General features: G+C 43.7%; 1 protein-coding gene across 25 annotated transcripts in view; it reads left to right on the top strand.

Annotated features, from left to right (window-relative positions):
• Positions 1 to 240: 240 nt before the first annotated feature.
• Positions 241 to 23,115, top strand: part of nrxn3a (neurexin 3a) — a 266,234-nt gene continuing 243,359 nt past the window's right edge. For 11 of the 25 annotated variants that reach the window (XM_031579975.2, XM_031579984.2, XM_031579982.2 and 8 more), the window contains exons 1-5: positions 934 to 1,204; positions 6,547 to 7,834; positions 13,209 to 13,226; positions 13,784 to 13,813; positions 14,103 to 14,114. In XM_031579975.2, the coding sequence (XP_031435835.1) occupies positions 7,138 to 7,834; positions 13,209 to 13,226; positions 13,784 to 13,813; positions 14,103 to 14,114 (757 nt within the window). In that variant the 5' untranslated portion in view covers positions 934 to 1,204; positions 6,547 to 7,137. Of the gene's footprint in view, positions 490 to 927; positions 1,205 to 6,546; positions 7,835 to 13,208; positions 13,227 to 13,783; positions 13,814 to 14,102; positions 14,115 to 23,115 lie in introns of those variants that run through there. The other 14 variants (XM_031579995.2, XM_042709703.1, XM_031579991.2 and 11 more) reach the window with 7 other exon arrangements.

Here is a 23,115-nt window from a genome sequence, read left to right as displayed (position 1 = left end):
ATTAATGTCCACATCAGTACTATTTACCAAAAATACTTTATAGTAACCATGGTATTTGTGCCACAGGCAGACAGATTGCGCTACAGCATTGAATTATGCCCCAAAGAGTGTTGATAATAATGAATCTCGAATTGTTTTTGGACTTTATATAAACTTCATTATTTAGTGCGGTTAAACTGTGAATGCGAAGTGCTATGTGAAAATCACAGTCCAATGGCTGTGTAGTGCTTTGCTTTGATTCCTCAGAATTGTGCGTAATTCATCATGGATCATCTGGAGAAATAATCAGTGCCGTGGTCAACGCCTTTTGATCACGACAGTAGTTTTGGCGACCTCTCTCGGGTTTTAGGCTTGTGAAGTTTTACACTTTGAAATGTTGCAGAAGGTTTTCACGGTTGTCACTTGTAACCACTGTTGTTGTGCTTTGATGATATTCGGCTGCTGGAGGTGAAGAAATATCTTTTGGCATCTCTGCGTGGCCACTTAAGGGTAAGTAATGCCCTTTCAGAACGGCACAGCGCACAGTCTCAGCACCATGGACAGCGCAGGTGCCGCGTTTTGACTTGACTGCACAATCTGGTGCTGTGGCTTGTTTTCCCGTGAGTATAATATTTCAAATGTCTGACATAGCCACAAGATCACAGAAGTATCCAGCCGACAACGCCTACAACAACACATCACCGCACGCGTAATGGCTAAAGGAGGCAATGCCAATGGTAATGTCAGCAACAGTCTCACCAGTTTTTGAAATCTTTAAAATATATGACCATCACTCCTTACTGTGAGAAACATTGGTTGTAGTTGTCGTAGCATGATGTCCTTAGGTTACGTCTAAAAGAAAGATAATAGAATATAAAATAAGTTATCAATATTGTTCATACGTCAAGGTGTGCTACTTCAGGTAGCCCTTCTTGCAGCCGCTACGCCTTTAAATGTCATGCTCGGTGCTGGGCGAAGGGCGGACCGCGTGTAGCGCGTGAGCGTCCGGTGATTGGCCATCACTGGCGCACAGCGAGAGACGCGTGGTGATGCGGGAGCGAACGGGAACGGCACCGCTGCTGCAATCTCAAGCCTGCTCGAACACGCGGGTGATAACCTTCATCAGAGCTCGCACCAGCGCCTGCTCTCGATTCTGGATCTTAAAACGCATTTAAGGAATGTATTATGGATTACAATGCGTCTGGATATTTTTGCCCTGTTTAAGGTCAGTTGCTTTTATTATTTCTCTCCTGCATGAAACATCCTCACCAGCGCGTTAAGTTCCTCACCGACTTTAACTCTTCCAACTTACTATGCTTATTCATTTCAAGAACCGTGATAATTGACCTACCTTTTATCGATAAACACGAACACTTTAGTCTATGCTCTCGTTTTCCCCCGTTAAAAGCATTTAATCACGACTACGATAAGTACACTACACTTTGAGAAATCAAATCGACCTGAAACGCTTTTACTGTGCACGTAATTTATGCTGTAGGCTGTCAACCAACTAAGCTTTCTTGAATTATCTCGTAACACAAACTAGATAAATAGCTTCGGTGAACCTCGGACACTATCAGTGATTAAAGTGGGACGAGTACCGTTGTTGGATGTATTATGTTCAGTGACAGACATAGCGGGAGAGGTAGACCCACCTCAGGGACACATTAATTTACTACGGGACTGTGGCGCCTATGACCGCTTTATTTAGCCACCACTTTTTTTGTGGGGAGATTTACAAATGCATTGTTTCAGACGAGATAAATGCTAAGAGGGAGAATATTCCGCTTAATAAACGGGCCTTCTCTGACAGTCTAGTCTCATATCTAAAGTTGCTCTGAATAATGGATAGGGCTTCTCAGGTGTCTTTTGAGAGAGCTCTATTATAATGGTTACATTTAGCACGCAACTACTGTGAACACGAATACATTTTTTAAAACAGTAAATCAATTAAAATACTCTCTGGAGTTCATTGTTGTCACAAACACGTTAAGATTAGTATGGCTTGCGTCAGATCTGTATTTCTAAATTAAGCTTTAAAGAAAAACACGTTTAGAAAATTATTCATACTCGTATCAAGCGCCAGATATGTCAGCTCATGTTGTGCAATAATGTAGGCCTATGCTTTTATCAACCACTTCACCAAATCGTGTTCATAATTAGGAGATGTAAATTTAAATATCAAAATGTGAACCCAAATCTCCCCTAAACTTCTTTTCCTAGACATGTAGTATCTATTTCATTTATGAAATATTTACATGGTTGAAAGAAATAGGCCTACAACTGAGAAAATACCAAACGCATAAACCCGACAGAAGACATATTGGACGCTTATTTAAATAGAAAAGATATAACTACATGATATACAATTTGGTAGAAATTTCATATTCAAATGTACCTCACTGTGTAGAAGGTAACCTTACATTGAGGATAGGCATTTAACTCCAAAACCCTTTTCCATTTATTTGTCCTCCTTTAAAAGAAAAAAATACCCAGTGTATGTATAGAATATGTTTATATAGAATATACATATATCTTTGCACATGACTACCTTGTGTAGCCAATGTATTACATTTATGTTGACGTCGAATTACATTTTATTTTCGAAATGCGTGCATATCTTTTAAATCCACCGTGAACACTACCGTTCGATCAAATCTTTTTCTTCTTTTTTTAAAACGCTAAACCATTTGTTTTGTTTAAAGCTATATTTATCTCATGTCTGCGGATTTGATATACCTCCTTATCAAGGATTTCAGTGCCTGGCAGTAGCAAACAGAGAACGAAAGAAATAGAAAAGAGGGAATTAATTTAATCCTTCACTGCATTCCAGACAATGCATCCTTATGACTGTTCCTTTGTTCACTTAAATGGCCAATTATGGCAATCTTTTCATACATGTAAAATGTTCTGTTAGTCCGGCGTGGGTGTGTGACCTTTGAGGAAGGGAAAATATACACACACTGCAGTCCGATTTTAATCTTTGGGCCTAAATTGTACTGCGTAAAAATCCACAGTAACAATAAATAAGCGTGGAGAAATCGGTAAATCCGATTTACCACAAAATATGTATGCCTGTGCTTCTATTTTAATACCATGGTGATTATAATTTTTCCACATGTGTTATCTTGTTTTTTGGCAATTGTCTCATTATCTACATACCTATTTGGAATTCAGGTGTCGGGTAGATGTAGTCTATATTGCCGTTTTTTAAACTGGCCTCTCAATTATTTACGCTTGACCTACTGGCAAAAAATCAGGTGGAATATCAGTACCCTAAATGCGCTTACATACGAATGTTAAATAAAAGACTACGCCCTTCTTCGTAGTATATTCCAGCCTGTAAAAGGCAGCAAGGCCCCATGTCGAGAACAGGGCTTATATGAATCCATCCAAATATGTACACATTTTGTTCCTGTCGTGAAACACTGTACTGGGGCCCAGCTAATTCTGTAGTTGGCACACTTTGTCTGTCACCGGTGCTATTTGGCAGACCATTAGCTAAGCCGACACAAGCAAGGGCGGGTAAGGATGTTGACATTTTTGTCGATGAATAATGAAACCTTTGCGCTAAGAATTCCAATCTAGCCTATTTTTCTAACATTACTGATTCTATCAGGATTTTATAACCATCCCTATATTAATGTTATCTGATAAAAAAAACACACCCATTGCCAGAACGTGTAAAATATATCGTATAATGTACATTATTTTATTCATGCTTGTGCATTTTATTCTAGTAGTTTAAATTATGTTCTGTTTTCCCGATTTAATAAAAAAGCTTTTATTTGTGCAACAACTGCATTGCGTGATGTAACACACAGTCGGCTCACTTGTGTCGTGTACTCTACTGTGGAATCTGCTGCAGTGTGGGATCTGTGCATTACGGTGCAAATGTGCTTTACGCGTATTGTAAGTAAGAGAATAGACAATTAATTGTGATTCAAATTGCACTAAAATGAGCAGCATCAAAATAAAAATAAAATTAAAAAAGGAGAAAGGAAAAAGAAACAAGAGTGTATGTGTGTGTGTTCAGGAGAGACATGCTCAGTTTGCCATATGCGGGCAATACTTGGTGACGGTGATGTCATGTTAAGTGTGAATGCTGCAGAAGCGTCCAGAATCGCTCGCAGGCTCGGAGTCTCCTGCGGAGCCCTGGACTGCCGGCCTGCTTGCTGGTGCCTGTGCCCACAGAGGAAGCCTCTGGCTGGGTCAGGATGCTCACCACGCCCCCCTCTCTCACTCCTTCACGGTTGGTGGGTAATAGGGGATGGGAAAGGAGGTGATGTAATCATCCAAACCCTGTATACCTCTCCTTCAACTAGAGAGGAATACTGGAAATGCATTTTGGAAAGGTGGTGTGTTTTTCCATAGTACGTGTAGGAGATGCTAGGTAGCCTGTGTTGTTTGCGTGTGTGGGTGTGTGTATGTGAGACAAAGTGTTGTCTCTCCCGCCTTCTGCGGTATCACCTGATCACTGGGGAGGACATTTTGTGGAGGTGCCTCTTGAGCAATGTATTTGTGGTGTGTGTGCATGCGTGTGTGTGTGTGTGTGTGGGTGTGTGTGTGTGTGTGTGTGAGTGTAATTGAGGCACAGTTAGATGCAGTGATGTGGTGTCTTTCATAAAAAGCCAAAAGCACACAGGGAGACCGTCGTCATTAACACATCTCTGGTTACATGCAGAATACTGCGGTTTAAAGGAACACAAATGCCCCCCTCCCTCTTTTTTTCCGCCACCCCTGTCCCCTGTTATTTGTGACCCTGTGTGTTATCCCAGCGGGTCTCATCATTCACATATCAATGAGAACAATGATCTGCGCAGCTTACCCTTTTAACCTCTCTCCTATCCCTCACCGACCACGGCCCCCCTCAACAACAAAAGACAAGAGCAAACACGCGCACGCACACACTCACATTCACACAGGGATGAAAGTCGTCTAGGCTCGTGCCACTTTGTGTGTGTGTGTGTGTGTGTATGTGGGGGGGGGGGTTAACACACACACACACACACACACGCCAGCCTTTCTGATTTCTTCTATACTTAGTGTCTTAAGCAGAGCTAGCAGGGATAGCTAGAAATGTGTGTGTTGTTTGTGTGTGTTTGTGTGTGTGTTGTGTTGCGGTGGAGCGGTGTGTGGTGAAGGCCACTCATAGCCATTGTTTTGCTCTCCCTGCAGCTCTACTTAGCCCGCTGGAAACCACACAGGGAATATTAGAGGCCTATTGGGTTACACTTAGCATGTGGCCATGTAATCTGACACCGGTCGTTTGTAGGACACAGGGTCTTTATATGAAGCAGAACCAGAACTTCATCCAGCCCTGTTAAAATGAAAGCATCTTTAATTCAGTTAAGGATTTTGCGTGTATATATTTTCGGTCTGTATTGAGCTGGATTGTTTTGAATAATTAAAGTTGTTTATATCCAAACAGAGATAGCATTTAATCTAATGACATTGCTGTTCGATAGTGAGAGGCAGAGAGAGGGTCTGTGGGCAGATAGGGCTGAGCACCGTTTGAAACTGCCATATACATCCACAAGCTTAAGCGGCCATTCTACGGCTTTTATCTGCAGGGCTTCTTCTTCTTCAGCAGCAGAAGCCTCCATTATATAACATACAAATATGCAAGTATGTATGCATTATCATGGGCTATTGTAACACATTATGCGTATGCATCCCATATCAGTGGGTGTGATGTGTAGAGATTTAACAGAATGTGACATTTCAAGCTGGAGGAATTGAACATTCGCTTCAGTGAAAGCTCCATGAGACATGATGCTGTTGTTGGAACTAATAGAAGAAACAAGAGAGCACAGAGCAGGAGACAAGTGAAGGGAAATTCACATTTGCGTTTATTTTACTTAAACCAATGAAGCATGTCAGCTCATCAGGCCGCTATTGTGTCCGTTTCAAGGGCCATCGGCTCGCACATATGAGGTGCTCCCAGCTGGTGTAACCTAGGGGAATTGAGTGTGTGTGTGTGTGTGTGTGTGTGTGTGTGTGTGTGTGTCTGTTTGAGAGAGAGAGAGAGAGAGAGAGAGAGACAGACTCCTCATCTTGCTGAAATGGCCTTTAATTTCACTCATCATCTCTTAGATGCAGGCAGTCACATGCTTGATTGATAGCTGAGGTTGCCATAGAAATAATGGGGGTAATTTTCTCACAAGATGGCTGATAACTTCCAAGAGAATTTGCTGGCAAACGTCAAGAATCTATATATGTGTGTGTGTATATATATATATATATAAATCAATGAAATAAAATAAAATGCATCACAATAAAAATATATGATGATGAAATAAATCATACAGATATCATACAGTATTATGTTGTTGAAAAGAGTGTAAAAAAAACCAAAATGTCCTTACATTTCTTGCATTTTCTGGTTGTGCCCTTATGTAAAAGTAGTCACACTTATATAAGAAATTACTGTAAATGAACCCTATGAAGCTCTCAGTTGTCTCATCTAGATTTCTGCCCAGAGAAACCTCCCAGTCTGATTCTCCTAATTAGCGCAAGCATGTGCCAGAACTTTCTGTGTAACTTCTTGCCTCTGTGTGTTGACAGTTGAGGACCTGAGGAGCCGTAGCTATCCCCGAGACGTGATCCAGAGGACGCCATGAGGAGCACGCTGGTCTTTGCACAGATGAGAGTCAGCATCAAGGAACCAGGCTCACTGAGCCTGCCCAACACGGCCTGTGTTCTCTAAACACGTGCAAATAAACAGATAAATAAACATAGAAATATTAGTATATATATATATATTAGTAAACACCCTCTGAAGATACGCCTCAGCACAGCTGACATAACACTTCCTGTATCCCCCCTGCGGTTCCTACCTTGTGGGAGTGGGAGAGAGGTTCCCCCTTAGCCTTGCAGGAAGCTGGAGAATTGAAATCTCCTCGGTCTCTCTTTTGGAAGGATTTTGTCATCTTGTGGAAGGCCTTCCTGCTGTCAACACACACTAACACACAAATACACACATACATACACATTCACACAGACACACATCTTTGAGGTCCAAACCTTTGAGGTGCGGTTATACACTTTTGGATATACTTTGGAATATACCAATCCCATGAGCCTAAGGGTGAAGTCAATGGTTCCTCGCTGCCGTTGCGGATTATAACCCTGCCCTTCCTGCCCATTTCTCTCACCATGGGTCCCCTCGTCGCTCCCCTGAAGCGGCAGCTCCTGCTGGTTGCTCTGCTGGGCGCCTGCCTGGGCCTGGAGTTCACGGGGGAGCCCGGCCAGTGGGCGCGCTTCCTTCGCTGGGACGCCAGCACCCGCAGCGAGCTCAGCTTCCAGTTCAAGACCAACGCCTCCACGGCACTGCTGCTCTACTTCGACGACGGCGGCTACTGCGATTTCCTGCAGCTGATGGTGGTGGAGGGCAAGCTGCAGCTGCAGTTCAGCATCGACTGCGCCGAGACCACCGTGGTGTCGGACCGCCGCGTCAACGACAGCAGCTGGCACCTGGCCACGCTCAGCCGCTACAACCTGCGCACCGCGCTGGGCCTGGACGGGATGGTGAAGGCCGACGAAGTGCGCCCGCTGCGCCAGTACATGAAGATCGTCAGCGACCTCTTCCTGGGCGGCGTGCCGCAGGACATCAGGCCCGCGGCCCTCACGCTGCCCACCGTCAAAGACCTGCCGCCCTTTAGGGGCCTGGTCACTGACCTGAAGTATGGCAGCAAAGTGCCCACGCTGCTCAGCAGTCAGAAGGTGCGGCTGGACATGGAGGGCATCTGCACCGTCAACCCCTGCGAGAACGGAGGGAGCTGTTCCGTCGTGGATGGGAAGCCGCTATGCGATTGTTCCAAGACGGAATACATTGGCCGGTTCTGCAATGAAGGTAAAGAGGAGGTTTTAAATGCTTTCAAAGTGTTATTCTTGCTTCTGCTGATGGTCATAGAAATGTTCTGACACCTTGACATAGTTGACTGTGCCTGTTTTGTATGTCTAGGCCACTGGAATATCTTCACACATTCAGTGTTTTCCTCAATTTTCTCATTTGAATTCACTTTGCTGCCTGTCTAAAACAAGAACTTTTTCACAGTTGATGTTGTTGTCTTCGAGTGTGTGGCTAATTTAAGCCATGTTTGGGTTGAGGTGGGTTCAGATGGATGGTTTCTCCCTGGTGGTAGCTCTCTACTGGCTTTCTAGAACCTACTCTCTCACACAATTACGAGATGGCAGGTGTTGGAATCTTACAATCCTTTTGTCCTGAGAATTCCACTCCACCGTGGATTCAATCATAACTCCATCTCTCGTCCCGCTCCATGCAGGCTGGAAATTGATTGGATGAAATGCTTCATATTTCCCTAACAATTTCTTTAGGGAAAGGCTTTTTCCATTTTTTTCCTAACGAGAAATGCAGGAATGAAATGGTTTATCTCTAAACCACCTTTTGTGAATTTTAGACCTGTGTGTTTGCTTGTCTTACTTTCTCTCTGAGCTGTATTAACTGTAAGCTCTCCCTTTTCTTTTTTAAGAGTTTATTTTTTTTGGCACTGTATAAGAACAGGAGACTACCAGTTATTTTGTGCTTCCATTCCATGTTTTTGCCATTCCTATTATCCTGTTAAATTGCCCATAATGTGTATATTCTGTGAGTATAGAAACAAATTACAACTGTGTCTTCTCCAAAAAGCCATTATAACCTGGAAGGAATTAAAGGTACACACTCAATTCCATTTTTCTATTAATCCCACTGCTGTGTTTACTCTTTTTTTTTATTTAACTAATTTATTGAGTGTAGTGTCTAATCCTAAAACACAATTGTGATTTATGGTTTGTATAGATAATATGGGATTATTTCAACCTTTAAACCACACGTACACGATAGATTCAGATTCAGATTGTGCTTTAGGTATTTAGCGTTAATGTATACAAAAGAGTTCACAGCTGCTGTCCTAATTTGCTGCAGAGGTGAGAACTGGGTTTTTCTGACGTTTCTGAATCTCGTGCTGGACATGACGTGCGTGGGGAGTCCTTTGAGTTGGTTGTTTTTTCTCACTGCAGACACACACGCCTATGGGAGGCTGGCAAGCCAGAAAATGGCTGAGCGTGACCAAAGTCACCTAGTTATTATGTGTGCTCCGTTTTTGGCAAGTGTTTGTGTGTGTGTGTGTGTGTGTGTGTGTGTGTGTGTGTGTGTGTGTGTGAGTGCTATGCGCGAGAGCGGGGTAGAGAGACAGATGCTTGTATAAGCAAAAGCAAGCCGTTGTACGATTGTCTGTATGTGTGTTTGCTGCTGGTACATTGTCGTGGTTATATCTTTGATGAGAGGCGACTGCTTAAGAAACACTACCCTATGTGCGTCTGTGTGTGTGTGGCTGATCGTCAGCGGAGGGCTGGCTGGCTGGTTAAAGGCACTCGCTCTTGCTGTGGATTTACGGTTCTGTGGGCTGGATGGGCCTCTCAGGGTGATTTATGGCTGCCGTTTGTTTTGGTCTCATTTGCAGCGGCTCACTCCTGCACAGGCCTGATAGCAGGGGGAGCAGGGAAGGAAAAGCAACATTGATGGGGCAGCAGGGGTGACCAGCAGCCTCACAGGCCACCTGTAAAATCAACACCAGAGATAGAAAAGAGCCCCTTTTTAAACTGGGCAAGGCACTGTATGTGGATGAACTGAGAAACCACTTTGTGGGATGATATTGAGGACCTCAAACCTGTAATCCAGACACTGTTTGTCTTCTCTTCATAAAAAAACACGGGATTGTTTATTCCCTGCCCGTTCCCTTTATAGCGCAGGTAATTATTACCTTAAAATTAGGAGCTCTATTTTGCTCCGGTCATTATAATTTCGATGAGTCAGGCCCGAGATAGGAAGAATGAAAAAAAAAAGAAAAAAAGATCAGGCACAATTTTAAATGTATTTGCAGAACGCACATTCTGTTTCAAATGGGAAAACAACAACGTGTGTTGGACCCATCCTCTCTGCAGGCAGATGGCTTCAAAACTCCTCAGATGTGTTCTCCCAAGCTGCAGCGTATGGTCTTTGCTCTGTGGCAATTGCGATAGCCACACGGCAACATAATTTGCGAAAGCGCGTAATCTTAGGGAGGATTAGAATAATAAATTGTTGGCAACTAAACAAATGCCCAATCTGTCATCCCATGTGGCTGCTTGCTGTGTTGTGCTTGCGAGCGAGTGAGCATTAGTCCGTTGCTCATGCTTATGCCTGACTCTGTTTAGGTTGTTTCCTCGTCAGCGCTAAATGCATCTTGTTAACCACATCATGCTAAAACTGACACCTTATTCAAATGTCGGCGCTGCTCATGCCCGTAGCTAATTTGTCCAGCAAGACTAGACTGGAATGTGATACATGTTTAATTATACATGGTGTATCATGTTACTTCTTCTTGCACGCAAGAACCAAAACACATTTTGGATCATGTACCCTACATCAGAATCAAGCAGTAGCAGTTCAATATAGACTCAGATATTTTCTTTTTTCATTTATTGATTTATTTTCATCAAAAGTAGTGGTGAGCCAGTCGTGCAGGGCTCCACAATATATAGTCCTAAATCATATTTCTTGATGGTGCTGGTGAATAGTGTTGCAACAAAATATGCTTTATTAATATTGCTCTGTAGATCACTGATGGTCATTCTAGAAAATTTGACCTTAGAATAGATAGAATGATATGACAGACAGTGTTTGTTTACAGTTATGTCTTCCCAATGTCAGCCATGTCACATGATGTTTAATGCATACACGCACACACACACACACACACATATATACACAGATACACACACACACACACACACACACACACACACACACACACACACACACACACACACACACACACACACACACACACACAGACACACACACACACTCACCTCTTGCCATGTAATGGAAATGGATGACCAGAAGAGGAACAGCATGTTCAGACCTCACTCAGCACAGACAGAATTTCAAACCAAATTAATATCCAATATATTTCTGATTAAGAACTGCAGAGTCCGTTTAATGGAGTCGGACTCAATTAGGAGCCCAGTAATTTCCTACTTGTAATTGCTATTTGTACTAGAGACCAAACACAGAACATCAGCCTATGTGGTTACCATGATATTCAATGGTAACTGCAGTTCTTTTCCAGATTTACAATCCCTTGATGAAATTTGAATTACTTATTTGGAATTATTATTATTTGGAAGTGGACTTAAAATCCTCGGTTGTTTTCTCAGTTCTAAGATCATAAGTACTTGTTACATCACATCAGTGCCCTGCTCTGTCCAGGCTAAATGGGTGGCCTATTTTGATGGGATACCAGAGGGCAGGTTGTAGTGAAGGAGTCAGAAGTCGTGGCCTCTGTCTGTGGCAGTCAGATGGGCCTATCTGTGGCCACTCTTATTTAGTGCCAGGGGATTGGTCAGCCTCAGCCCTCTGCTGTCATTTAGCATCTTGGGATTGGCTAGCCTCAAGCCTTAGTGCTTTGCTTTGAGATGCTGGATTGGCCAGTCTCAGCCCTCAGTCCATGTAGTGGTACCGAATTGGCTGGCTTGAAACTTCAGCCCTCGTTTAGCTGTTTGGGATTGGCCAGCCTCAACCCTCAGCCCTCGTTTAGCAGTTCGGGATTGGCCAGCCTCATCCCTCAGCCCTCGTTTAGCGGGACAGGATTGGCCAGCCTCAACCCTCAGCCCTCGTTTAGCGGGACATGATTGGCCAGTCTCAACCCTCAACCTTCGTTTAGCGGGACAGGATTGGCCAGCCTCAACCCTCAGCCTTCGTTTAGTGGGACAGGACTGGCTGCTGCTTAGGGAGCAGAGTCGTGGAGTGTTAATGAAGTGGTAGAGAGTGTGGCGGAGCTGGACGGTGGTGCGTGCCAGAGGCCGGTGTGTGGGAGAGACCTGTGTGTGTGTCTGCAGTGAGGGGAGAACTGACTCAGAGGATCACTCAGAGTTACCACAACAAATCAAAAGAAAAGAAAGAAAGAATGAAAAGATAGAAGTCCATGCCAGCATCATAAATCCATGACCCTTCTGTGAGGGAGCAGGCTATGCTGCCTGCTTGGATTTATGGGTACTGTGGAGCGATTCTTTGGGGGGTGGGGGGGCAAAGGAAGTACTAGAGTGGTGTTTGTGGGTGTGGATGGTGATGGTGGGGGGGGATTGTATTTCCTTTAGCACTTTCTACCAAAGTTGAGAAGCCCAGAGAGCAGCTCATTCTGGTACAGAGGCCTACACTACGAAGCAAGTTTAACACACCCAGGGTTTCTTTTTGTCAGCTGGCTTGACAAACCCTTACAGCTACAGTCAAGCATAAATGATGTCACGACAGTGGTTATCAACTCCTTAAGTCAACCCAGGTTTTCCCAATTAAGCTATGAGCACGCTCACGTAAAAGTGTGCAGTGTTTACAAACATGGAGAGGTCTAGACCGCATATTTCACTCAAGATGAACAAACCATAATCCTTACCCGAGTAGATCTGATATATAATCACAATTGTGTACTCCATTAAATTAATGGGTTGCCTAGATGAACTCTTTTGACGTGTAAGTCAATATTAGCGTCATTCTTTCAGCCTTCTTAAGACACTCTATAACTATCCAGGAATGGTGACGCCATTTTCCAAGAAAAATGATTGGTCAGTAAGTGGTACTTTTCCACATTTTGATCTGTTATCTCGAACATAACGCACTCTGGAGCAGGTTAGGCGCGCAGCATAAATGACCACTGTCACCGTCAGTGAACCACTGTTGTGACACCTCGCTAACCCCAACATCCTGCTTTCGTAGTACAGGCCCCTGGTCTGCTCCTCTTCTGGGCCTGAGCTGGGCTTCAGCTGGCAAGCTCCTTCCAGCTGCTGATCTGGAAGTGTTAAAGCTGTTGCTCTGTTGATCTGGGAGTGTAAGAGCTGTTGATGTGTTGATCTGCTGTCCTCCTGTTCTCAGGATGGGACAGGTGAGGTGAGGTGTGGGGAGGGGAGGTGTGGTGAGGTGAGGTGTGGGGAGGGGAGGTGTGGTGAGGTGAGGTGTGGGGAGGGGAGGGGAGGCCGAACTCCATGTGGAACATGCACAGACCTCACAGAGGGCCCTGTGTATGGTGATGACTGTCAGTGTGTTTGCATGATAGACCCACATGCAAAAATGACCTTGAGTGTCTTCTAACGCTGAATCTCTTCCCTTCTCTCTCTCTCCCTTTCTCTCTCTCTCTCTCTCTCTCTCTGATTCTTTTATGCCCAATGTATCTTTTCTACTGGAACCACAGAGGTCAACACCATTCCAGGTGAGTTTTAAGAGTGCAATCATCCAAGTAGAAGTTACAGAAGCTCTATAGATTTGTCAGTAGGTGGTTTCCTTTTGTGGCCACTCACTATGCTATCATAATGATATGTCACAATGAGAGAAAACATAAATATAACCGTATTCTATTGATTAGCTATTAAGGTACTGTACCAGCTTTGAAACCTGAATCTTACAGTAGGTTGCCTTTGACAGTGAATAATGACTCTGGCTTGTAAATGTATTTACACAATTGATTTTCATTAAGTCTCCTCAATGCAGCCGCACTAAGGCCTTCCCCATGGTTTCCTCAGCTCCTTCTGTCAGTAGTAGAGGAAACGGGATTTCCTCTCTCCTAATGCCTCCCGAAAGCTTTTTATTCCGAAACAGGAAAGCTTTGTTGCCATGTGTGTTTGGTGCCATGCTTTCCTGTGCGGGGGAAATATGTGATCACAATACAGAACATATTGTACCATGTGTTCTGGTGAGTGCATGCTTTCTTTTTTCACTCACTCTCTTTGTCTCTGTCTCTCTCTTCCTTTCTTTCTCTTTCTTTCAAAGGTTTCGCCCACATGATGATGGCAGAACAAGGTACACTCTTCCCACTCTTCCTGCTATTCTGTCTTATGTAATGAGGCTTTGATGTTTTGTAGCTTGCTCAAAGTGTCTGGTTTGATTTGCTGTGCTGCCGTCCACTAAATATGTTTGATGGGGAAGCAAAAGAGGCTTTCCGTGACGTGTTTCGTTGAAGTGTATGTCCTCAACAATGCTTTCTCTCCTTCATTTTCTTCCTCTATCTGGCCCACTTCTGTTCTTCCTCTGGATGCTCTCCGGATACTGTGCCTCCTCTCCTCTTCATCTCCTCTGCTCCTCCCTGTAGCCAAAAGCAAAGGTACGGCCTCTTTTTTCCCCCTCTCTCTTTCTTGTGCTGACTGTGGTGTGAGGACTACATGGTAAATTTTTTCTCTTTGTGCAAAGTGTGTTTAGCGTAGTGTGTTTACATCTTTACATCTGCGTTTAGCGCTCCATGCTAATGGCTACGCTCTGTGGGTGTTGGGAAGAGGAATTAATTGAACTTTAACTGAAGGAGAGAAGTCTGAGTGCCAAGCTCCAAATAGCTGATTCCCGGGTGCATTGTGTGCTACTGAATATTACAGTGCAGGTTCCAGTGCGAAGAGGGGTTTTGTGGGGTTCTGCTGTATGTTTTGTTGTTGGAATGCCACAGGTATTAGTGCCCTAGTCAATTGTGAGGAGACAGACAGAGATAGAGACAAAGAGAGAGAGAGAGAGAGAGAGGGAGAATTTTAGAATTTCACAGATATATGAACCAGAGGGGGGAAAAAAGAGAAATAGAGTGCCTTGCAAAGGTATTTACCCTCATTAGCGTTTTCCTGTTTCAATGCATTATCACCTGTAATTGAAATTGATTTTTAGTTGGATTTTATGTAATAGACCTACACAAAATAGTCTAAAGTTGTGGAGTGAAATGGAAACAAAAACTTAGTACAACAAAGTACAGATCAGGGTTGGATTATAAACTTTGAACATCCCATGTAGCTCCATTAAAGAAAATGCTATGTCTGGCGCAAACCCAACACCAATTATCACCCCACAGTGAACACCACTATCCCCACAGTGAAGCATGGTGGTAACAACATCATAAATGACCACTGTCACTGTCAGTGAACCACTGTTGTGACAGTGACAGTGTCATCAGCAGGGACTAGAAAACTGGTCAGAATTGAAGGAATGATGGATGGTGCTAAATACAGGGAAATTCTTGAGGAAAACCTTTTCTAGTCTTCTAGAGACTGGAACGGGGGTTCACTTTTCCAGCAGGACAATGACCCTGAGCATACTGCTAAGGCAACACTGGTTTAAGGGGAAACGTTTAAATGCCTTGGTATGTTCTAGTCAAAGCCCAGACCTCTGTTCAATAGAGAGTCAGTGGTATGACTTAAAGATTGCTGTACACCAGACCTCTATACACCAGCGGAACTCAGCAAACTCAACTCGAAGCAGCAGGAGCACCTTGAAGATGGCTAGATGTGCCAAGCGTATAGAGACATCCCCCGAGAGACATGCAGCTGTCATTGTTATGTACGATCAAGTTTTCTGTTTTTATTTATTTTTGTTGTCTTTTTTCTTGCTTGTTTTACAAAATGTTTTTGCATCTTCAAAGTGGTAGACATGTTTTGTAAATCAAATGAATTTCAGGTTGTAAGGCAACAGGAAATAGGACAAATGTCAATGGGGATGAAGCCTTTTGCAAGGCACTGTATGAGAGAATGACAGTGAGAAGAGAAAAGACAAAAAAAACAGAGAGATGAAGGACATTCTGAACAATCACAGTCACAGTCCTCTCTCATGACAGAGAGACCAAATGAGAGAAAGAAATATGAGGACACCAGGATGAGAGCTCCACACGCACACACACACACACGCACACACACACACACACACACACACACTGAGTCGTATTATTAGTAACTGTGTTGTGGACTGAGCTGCCAGTCATGGCAAGCCCCTCCTCCCCAGAGAGTGTCTCAGATGAAGCAGATGTAGCATCAGCCCGCTGCTAGTGTTCTACCGAGGGAGACCCCCTGCGGTCAGCTGTCACTTCCCCTACCCCACAACCGGCTCCACCGACTCACCCCGCCCTCGGGGAACCACCGCACTTCAGGCCTGACTGGTGTTTCATCTAGACACGCTTTACTCAATGTGTGTGGAGAAGCCGCAGCAGCAGTAGTAGCAGTAGCAGCAGCGGTAATAGTAGTAGCAGTAGTAGTAGCAGTAGTAGTAGTAGTGATAGTAGTAGTTGTAGTGGTGGTAGTGGTAGTGGTAGAAGTGGTAGTGGTAGTGGTAGTGGTGGTAGTAGTAGTGGTAGAAGTAGTAGCGGTAATAGTAGCAGTAGCAGTAGTAGTAGTAGTAGTAGTAGTATTAGTAGAAGCAGCAGTAGTGGTAGCAGTAGTAGTGGTGGCAGTAGTAGTAGTAATATTTATTGTCAAAGAACGAAAGCTTACAGGAATTATCTTCACATATTCAGTGATGAGAAGAGTGTCATGTTAAGATAAACATGAAAAGACAAAAACAAAGACCCTCAGGCACTCTCAAGGGCTTTATAAAGTCAACAGGCTTCATCCCAACAGGAATGACCTTTATGGCTTAATCCATCGTCATGGGTACTTCTTTTTTATGAGTTTCCATGTTTATAAACCCTCAATAAGATGTTTATAGATATTTTCAAACGCTTAAAACATTTGTTATGCATCAAGCATAAACCTATGTCTCAACTACTGCTGTGTGCTATATCTAATCATATGAAAGAATGTAAGGATTAATTTATTAGTGGTCCTGTTGTCCATACAACTAAAAGAATGGCACTTATAACCATACCATGGTTCTCATACATCTATCCTATGTCAAAAATACTACTGAGTGCAGCCTGCTAGCCTAACAGACAGTCTGGTGTCCAGAGCCCATGACGTTTGAGTGCTGATACTCATAAATAAATCCCTTTGGCCTCTTAAGTTCAGGAGACGCGTGAGATAGAACAAAGACAGATCCGTCTAGGGCAGTGTCTTTCTCCACAGTCCACACAGATCTCTGGGCATGTTAGAGAGAGAGGGAGTGAGAGAGAGAGTGTGTGTGTGAGAGAGTGGGATAAAGAGAGAGAGAGAAAGATAGAAGAAGCGCACGTGCCTGGTTTCCAAGAGCAGCAGAAGTGCTTTGTCAGAGCTAAGTCAGCGGCCCTTTGACAGTCAGACACTGCTGTAAATTCCGTCTGATGTTCTGGCGCTCCCGTCCTCGGCACTGCGTCATGCTGCTGTCATACCATAGACTCGCCTGGGCTTCGGCTGGGTTTTTCTACTCTCTCTCTCACCCTCTCCCTTCCTCTCCTCTCTATCTCTCTGTTTTGCCCTGACTCTCCCTCTCTTCCTCCATATCTCTCTCTCTTCTCTCCCTGTCTCTCTCTCTCTCTCCTTACTCTTTCTCAAATTCTTTCCCTCACTCTCTCTGTCTCCCTTTCTCTCTGTCTCTCTCTTTCTCTCTGTCTCTCTCTCTCTCCTAGTGTTAAATCCCCCTGTGAGACTGGAGACATTATTACACATGGGCTCCTGCTGCCCTATCTGTTTGAGTTAATACCACAGCACTTTCATTCCCCTTCTATTTGCATCCCAACAGCACTGAGTGATGCTGAAAAATGTTTATTCATCTCCTCCCAGTCTTTTCTCTTTTTTCCTTTCATTTTTTTTTTTTTTGTCCCCCCACCATTTTTCGTCCCTGACAGCCGAGGCACAAGAGGCACGCTTGCTCCACGGGGAAATACATTCTATCATTATCTCTTTCTTTCTCTCTTTCTTTCTCTCTCTCTCATTCTCTCTTTCTCTTCTCTTTTTCTGAAGTGAATCGACTCTACATGTTTACCTTCAACACAATCACAGCAGTGCTGTTTCAAGGAACTACCTTTCAAGTAGCTACCACAAAATGCTCCAAATTTGTAGGGCAAGGTGGCAATCACACCAAGGTCATGGTCAAGGTCACCAAGGTTAAATATTGATTGCCTTAAAAACTGTAAGATGCACTATTTTTTGTCAAAACAGTGGTTTGTCATGGTAGTTGCTATTTTACTGATTTCAGTCAGGTTCAAGTGCAAGATACTGTTGTGTGTTTTGACATTAGGGTTTTGTGTGAGCAGGATTACAATAGGGCCTTACAAACGGACGCGGGAGACTAGTGCCACGGAAAATCCATTAATCGTCTTTTAATCTCTTTTCAGATTCAATTTTCTGACACAAAATCTCAAGCCTAATCTTCTCAGCCAACATAACCTTTAAGCATTCATTTAATAATGTTCTGTTGTGAACATTTAAGTTTCAACAGGCAACCACCACGACACAGACAGCCTTTTCTAGACTTACTTTGACATTTATTTTTACTCTTCTCCCCTTCACGTTTGTCTGATGAATGCCATCCTGATCCAATGCCTAGTGCCCCCTAGTGCCCTGGTGTTCCCCTACGTTCCTCAAGTCAGCTGTAGATTTTATGAGCTGTTGTATAAGAGTGGTGTGTGTGTGTGTGTGTGTGTATGTGTGTAACATACCTCTGCAGGGAATAACAGTGGCGATTCAGTTGGTGAATGTGTGAAAGAAACAGCTGCTGCACACAGAGAGCAGCTGTTATAAAACCTTAAGGGTTTAGCTTTTTATTTGCCCTTGAAGAACACTCCCAGGGTGCATGTTCTTGAGCGTTTGAGGGGATTGTATCAGTCAGATCGCCATTCTCTACATTGGCACCGGCATATGTCAACAAACAATAGCAAGTTAGTGGCATGAAATGGCCATCTCCAGGGGGTGCTCAACAATAACACAGACACCCCCTCTCCACATACCCTCTGTCATACGTCATTTGGTCACAATGTCATTCAACTCCCAAACAGTAACACTTTATAGTGCATAGTCCTTTTTTTACACTGTAACTGTACCGCTAACTTCTTTGTAATATACCAATTACCAGTTTGCAATAACATTTGAATACTCTGTACACTCATAACCTTAAGATGAACATACGTAAATCCTAACACTACGCGTAACCCTAGTGTTGTATCGTACACACACAAATGGTACTCTTTGTTGTGGCCCAGCTCTCGGTATCTCTCTGCTTGGCTTCTTCTGAAAAAGAACAAACGTTGGAAGTTTCTCTCCAGGGATGTCCCCGCTTTATGCTCTCTTCTGTTACCTCGTCAAGAGGTGCCAGAGGGTTGTCTTTTCTTCCTTTCTTTCTTTCTTTCTTTCTTTCTTTCCTTCTCTTCTTTTTTTCGTTCTTTTTACTCAGCCTTTGCTTTTCCGTAGTTATGCTGTATGGCACTGTACTCATTCTTCCAGTGGTGCTGTCAGTTGTTGTTGAAATATAAGGTGTTTTGTTTATTCCTGCTTGTGGGGAGATTCCTTGATGCTCAGCCTTTCTAGAGGCAAACCATTCACATATTGTGATACTTCGGTTTTGCTTATAAATGATGACACAGAGTGTATGGGAGAAAATCTTTTCTAGTACTCACGTCCGGCATCTTTCTTTCTTTTATTTTTCAATGTATTAACTCTTCATTGTACCCTCGGCACCATTGTAAATGAGGGTCTTATTCCTCAATGTGTTTTCCGAGGCTTAAATAAATAAATAAATCAATCAATCAATCAATCAATCAATCTGTTGAATGGCGCAACCAACACTTTTTCTCTCTCCAACTAGCTTCTGACCTCTTAGACCAAGAGTGCAATTATTCCTACCTGTACCACGGAAACTTACGATAAAGTAAAAGGATGATATGTGTATTAGGCCTTTCAAACCAGAGAGAGAGAGAGAAAGTGACAGGGATAGTGTGATGAGCTCACCCACGATATAATGGATTGCAGCGGCATTATGCAAATAGCATGCTAATTATCTAATCAGATGTGATTCCATTAAGGAAGAGGCCCTGTGCTAACCTTGAGAAGACACTGATAATCAAACCATGATCAGTAGAGAGCTAGGGAGTGTATGTGTGTGTTTGTGTGTGTGTGTGTGTGTGTGTGTGAGAGAGAGAGAGAGACAGACAGAGAGAAAGAGAGAGAGAGCGATAACGAGAAATAGAAATAGAAAAATAAAGATTTACTACTCAAAGTTAGCTTGAGCTTGGTGACAGTGAATGACAGTAAAAGGTGAACTTAACATATAAAACAGCTTTGAAAGTCAACTGTACATTTGTCCAGAGCTTAATGCTTTTTTGAAAGGGGCCTTTCTAGTCTGCAGAGCTACTCAAGTGACCATGTCCCTGGAAATGACCTTTGTTCTGGGGAACATATGTTATATGCATGAACTGCGTAAACATTATTGTCTATAGATGATTTTCTCTAGAGCCTCCAGAATTATTCATCAGTCTTTCTCATCTGCTTTGTGGAAGAGCTGTTCTTTCTCAGCACTAGGCAGTACTTGGATGGATGCTGGGTAACTCTGCATCATGATTGAACATGTGCCACATCACCCCCCCCCCCCCCCCACACACACACACACACACACACACTCACCACTCACTCCCCACCTCTCTTGCCCCCATATTTTTGCAAGTCAAATGCCTGATTTTCTCTCCCCACCCCCCTTTCAGTCAGGCTCCTGGAGAAGATGCGATAGGGGCGCCTCTGACCCCCCTGCTTCCTGTGAGGCGCTTGCTTCCTCTGATGGCCGTTCCTCCTGGCCCTTTGATAGTGTGTGTGTGTGTGTGTGTGTGTGTGTGTGTGTGTGTGTGTGTGTGTGTCTGTGTGTGTGTGTGTGTGTGTGTGTACGTGTGTGTGTGTGTCTGTTTGTGCATGTCACTGACAGTGCGATGACATGGCAGCGTGTGTGTGTAGCGCAGATAATGAAATCTTTATCGCCTGTTTGGAAGGCCTCTAATTCCATTTGCTCTCCCCTAATCCCTCCCTTCGCTGTGCTCCGCCATCACTCAGGGAAAGGTGTGTGTGTGTGTGTGTGTGTGTGTGTGTTTGTGTGTGTCTGTGCTTGTGGGGGACGGTGGTGGTGCTGCACATCATCTTGTTTCAAAAGAGTGTCACTCTGCACACCCAACCCAGCTGCTTCCTGGATCCTGGATGCTGGATACAGGTTCTGGTGTTATCTTTTTACCTTGACTAGAGTGATTTTAGTCGTATGGATAACAGCACATATCAGTATGTTGGAGGACAGGAGACCCCTTGATTTAATGTGGTAGAGATTGGAAAATGACACTGTGTTTAAAAGGAAAAGTATTCATGTGACTTGAATGGTTTATTTTGTGAGCCAAAAACAGGCTGTTTTGGGTCAGTGTGTATCCTCTGTGTGAGAGTGAAGGATGTATCCTTTGGTCACACACCCGTTTGAACATTTTTACACACACTCTTGGACCAAAAGACATATTAGCATCACACACACGCACACACACGCACACACACACAAATTGTAAAAGACACATATGCAGTACAGACACACACACACACTCTCTCTAGCTCACACACATACACACTTCCCCACAGTATACCTCACAAGCATTGCCGTTAACTGCTGGGAATTAGTGAGAATTTCAGGCGTTAACGGGGATGAAAATTCCACTTTCCATGCAGTGCACAGGATGGGCTCTCAGAGTGTTTGAGTTAGCTTCTGTCTGAGTGGCACGGTGATCAGTGGAGAGATCCCCCCCATCCCCCAACCCCCATCCCCAACCCCTTCACCCCAACCACCGCAATCAGGCTGAGCACTCAACTCACTCTCCCTCCATTCTCTCACTCCACTCATCACTCACTGCTCTCGCTTTCTCTCTCTCTCTCTCTCCACTCTCTCCCTCCATAACTCCCTCACCTTTCTCTCACTCTATCTCTCGCTCTCTTCCTCACTCTATAACTCCCTCACTACTTTCTCTCTCTCTCTCTCTGTCTCTGTCTCTCTCTCTCCATATAAAGTCCCCTCTACAGCTATGGTCTCTTACGCCACTGTAACTGATACAACAGAAACTTTTATTCAGATTCCTTTCCTCTCTCTCCTCCCAGGACTCTCTGTTATGTCCATATCTTTCCCTCTATCTATTTGTCTGTCTCCTTCTATTTTCATTTTGTTGTTGTTGGTGCAATTAAGACTCTTTCCCGTGTCCCCCATTTCCGCCTCTTGTTTTAAACTGTGTGAAGCTGCTAATTTTGTCTGTTGACTCTGAGTCACAACTGGCCTTGTCAGGCACCGCAAACCCTAGCGGTATTTTCCTCAGGCTTTGAATGGGGGCTTCTGGGAAGTGTAGTTGGATTATGTCCTTACATGTCTCCTGTGCATTGGCATCGCCTGTGTCTCAGGGAGTGACCTCAGTCCTCTTGATTGCAGCATCTTGCGTGACCTTAAAGCTGGCAAATGAACAGGAGAGTAGTAATGATTGGCTTTAATAGGCAATCCAATCACTGGATTGGAAACATACTTGTCCAATCAAGAAGGCTGATTTGTGAGTGTGAACGGTGAAGCAAAAAGACAACGTAGATATGGAATTATTTACTAACTCAAGTACTCAAAATGGTAACGAGTATACATTTTGTAAAAAAGGATGCAGATAGATCCACAAAGATCCCTTCCACATAATAAAAGCCTTCTTTATACATGTACTTCTTTCACAACAACATTAAATTGATTCAGTAATAATAAATAATAAACACCCTCAAGTATTCTCTTCAGTGGTTCTTCCATGGAGGGTAACCATAGTGTGCAGAAGCGGAGAGCAGGACCCATCTGATCCGAGTCAGTTTGCTGCTGTGTGAGAAGGGTTCCAAGCGATTCTAATCACTGGTTCTAATGACTAGTTCTAATGACTGATTATTCCAGAAATGTGTGATTTTCACACAACACAGTATTCAAGACCAGTTTCGTACAGTACTATTGCCTAGACATCTCTGAGCTGGTGAAAAAGACTATAAATCCCATGTTTCCATGCTACATTTTGTAGTGTTTATTCTGAGGTGGCTAATTATTTCCATGACATTCAGGCGCTGCCAGTGTTGACGCAGGGGGAGGAGGGATGAGCTTGCGCAGACATGAGGCTATAAATGAGATGTGTTTGTCAGGGAAGGTTTTTCCAAATATGCTTGGCTCAGTGAGCATTTCAAAAACTTTTTCAGAATCTTGACATAAAAGATTGGCATAAATATAAACAGTGTACTAGAATGTGTGGAGGTACACCTCCTTTACTCCACTTACTCCAGAGGCTAGAGGGGAAACCAAACAATCAGGAATTCATAGTAGGCACTGGCCAATTGAAGAATTCATAGTGGGCACTGGCAAACGGAAGAATTCATAGTAGGCACTGGCAAATGGAAGAATTCATAGTAGGCACTGGCAAATGGAAGAATTCGGGGGCC

This window comes from Clupea harengus, chromosome 14 (assembly GCF_900700415.2).
Source record: "Clupea harengus chromosome 14, Ch_v2.0.2, whole genome shotgun sequence".
Classification (NCBI taxonomy): Eukaryota; Metazoa; Chordata; class Actinopteri; order Clupeiformes; family Clupeidae; genus Clupea; species Clupea harengus.
This window is presented reverse-complemented; position numbering and strand designations above follow the sequence as displayed.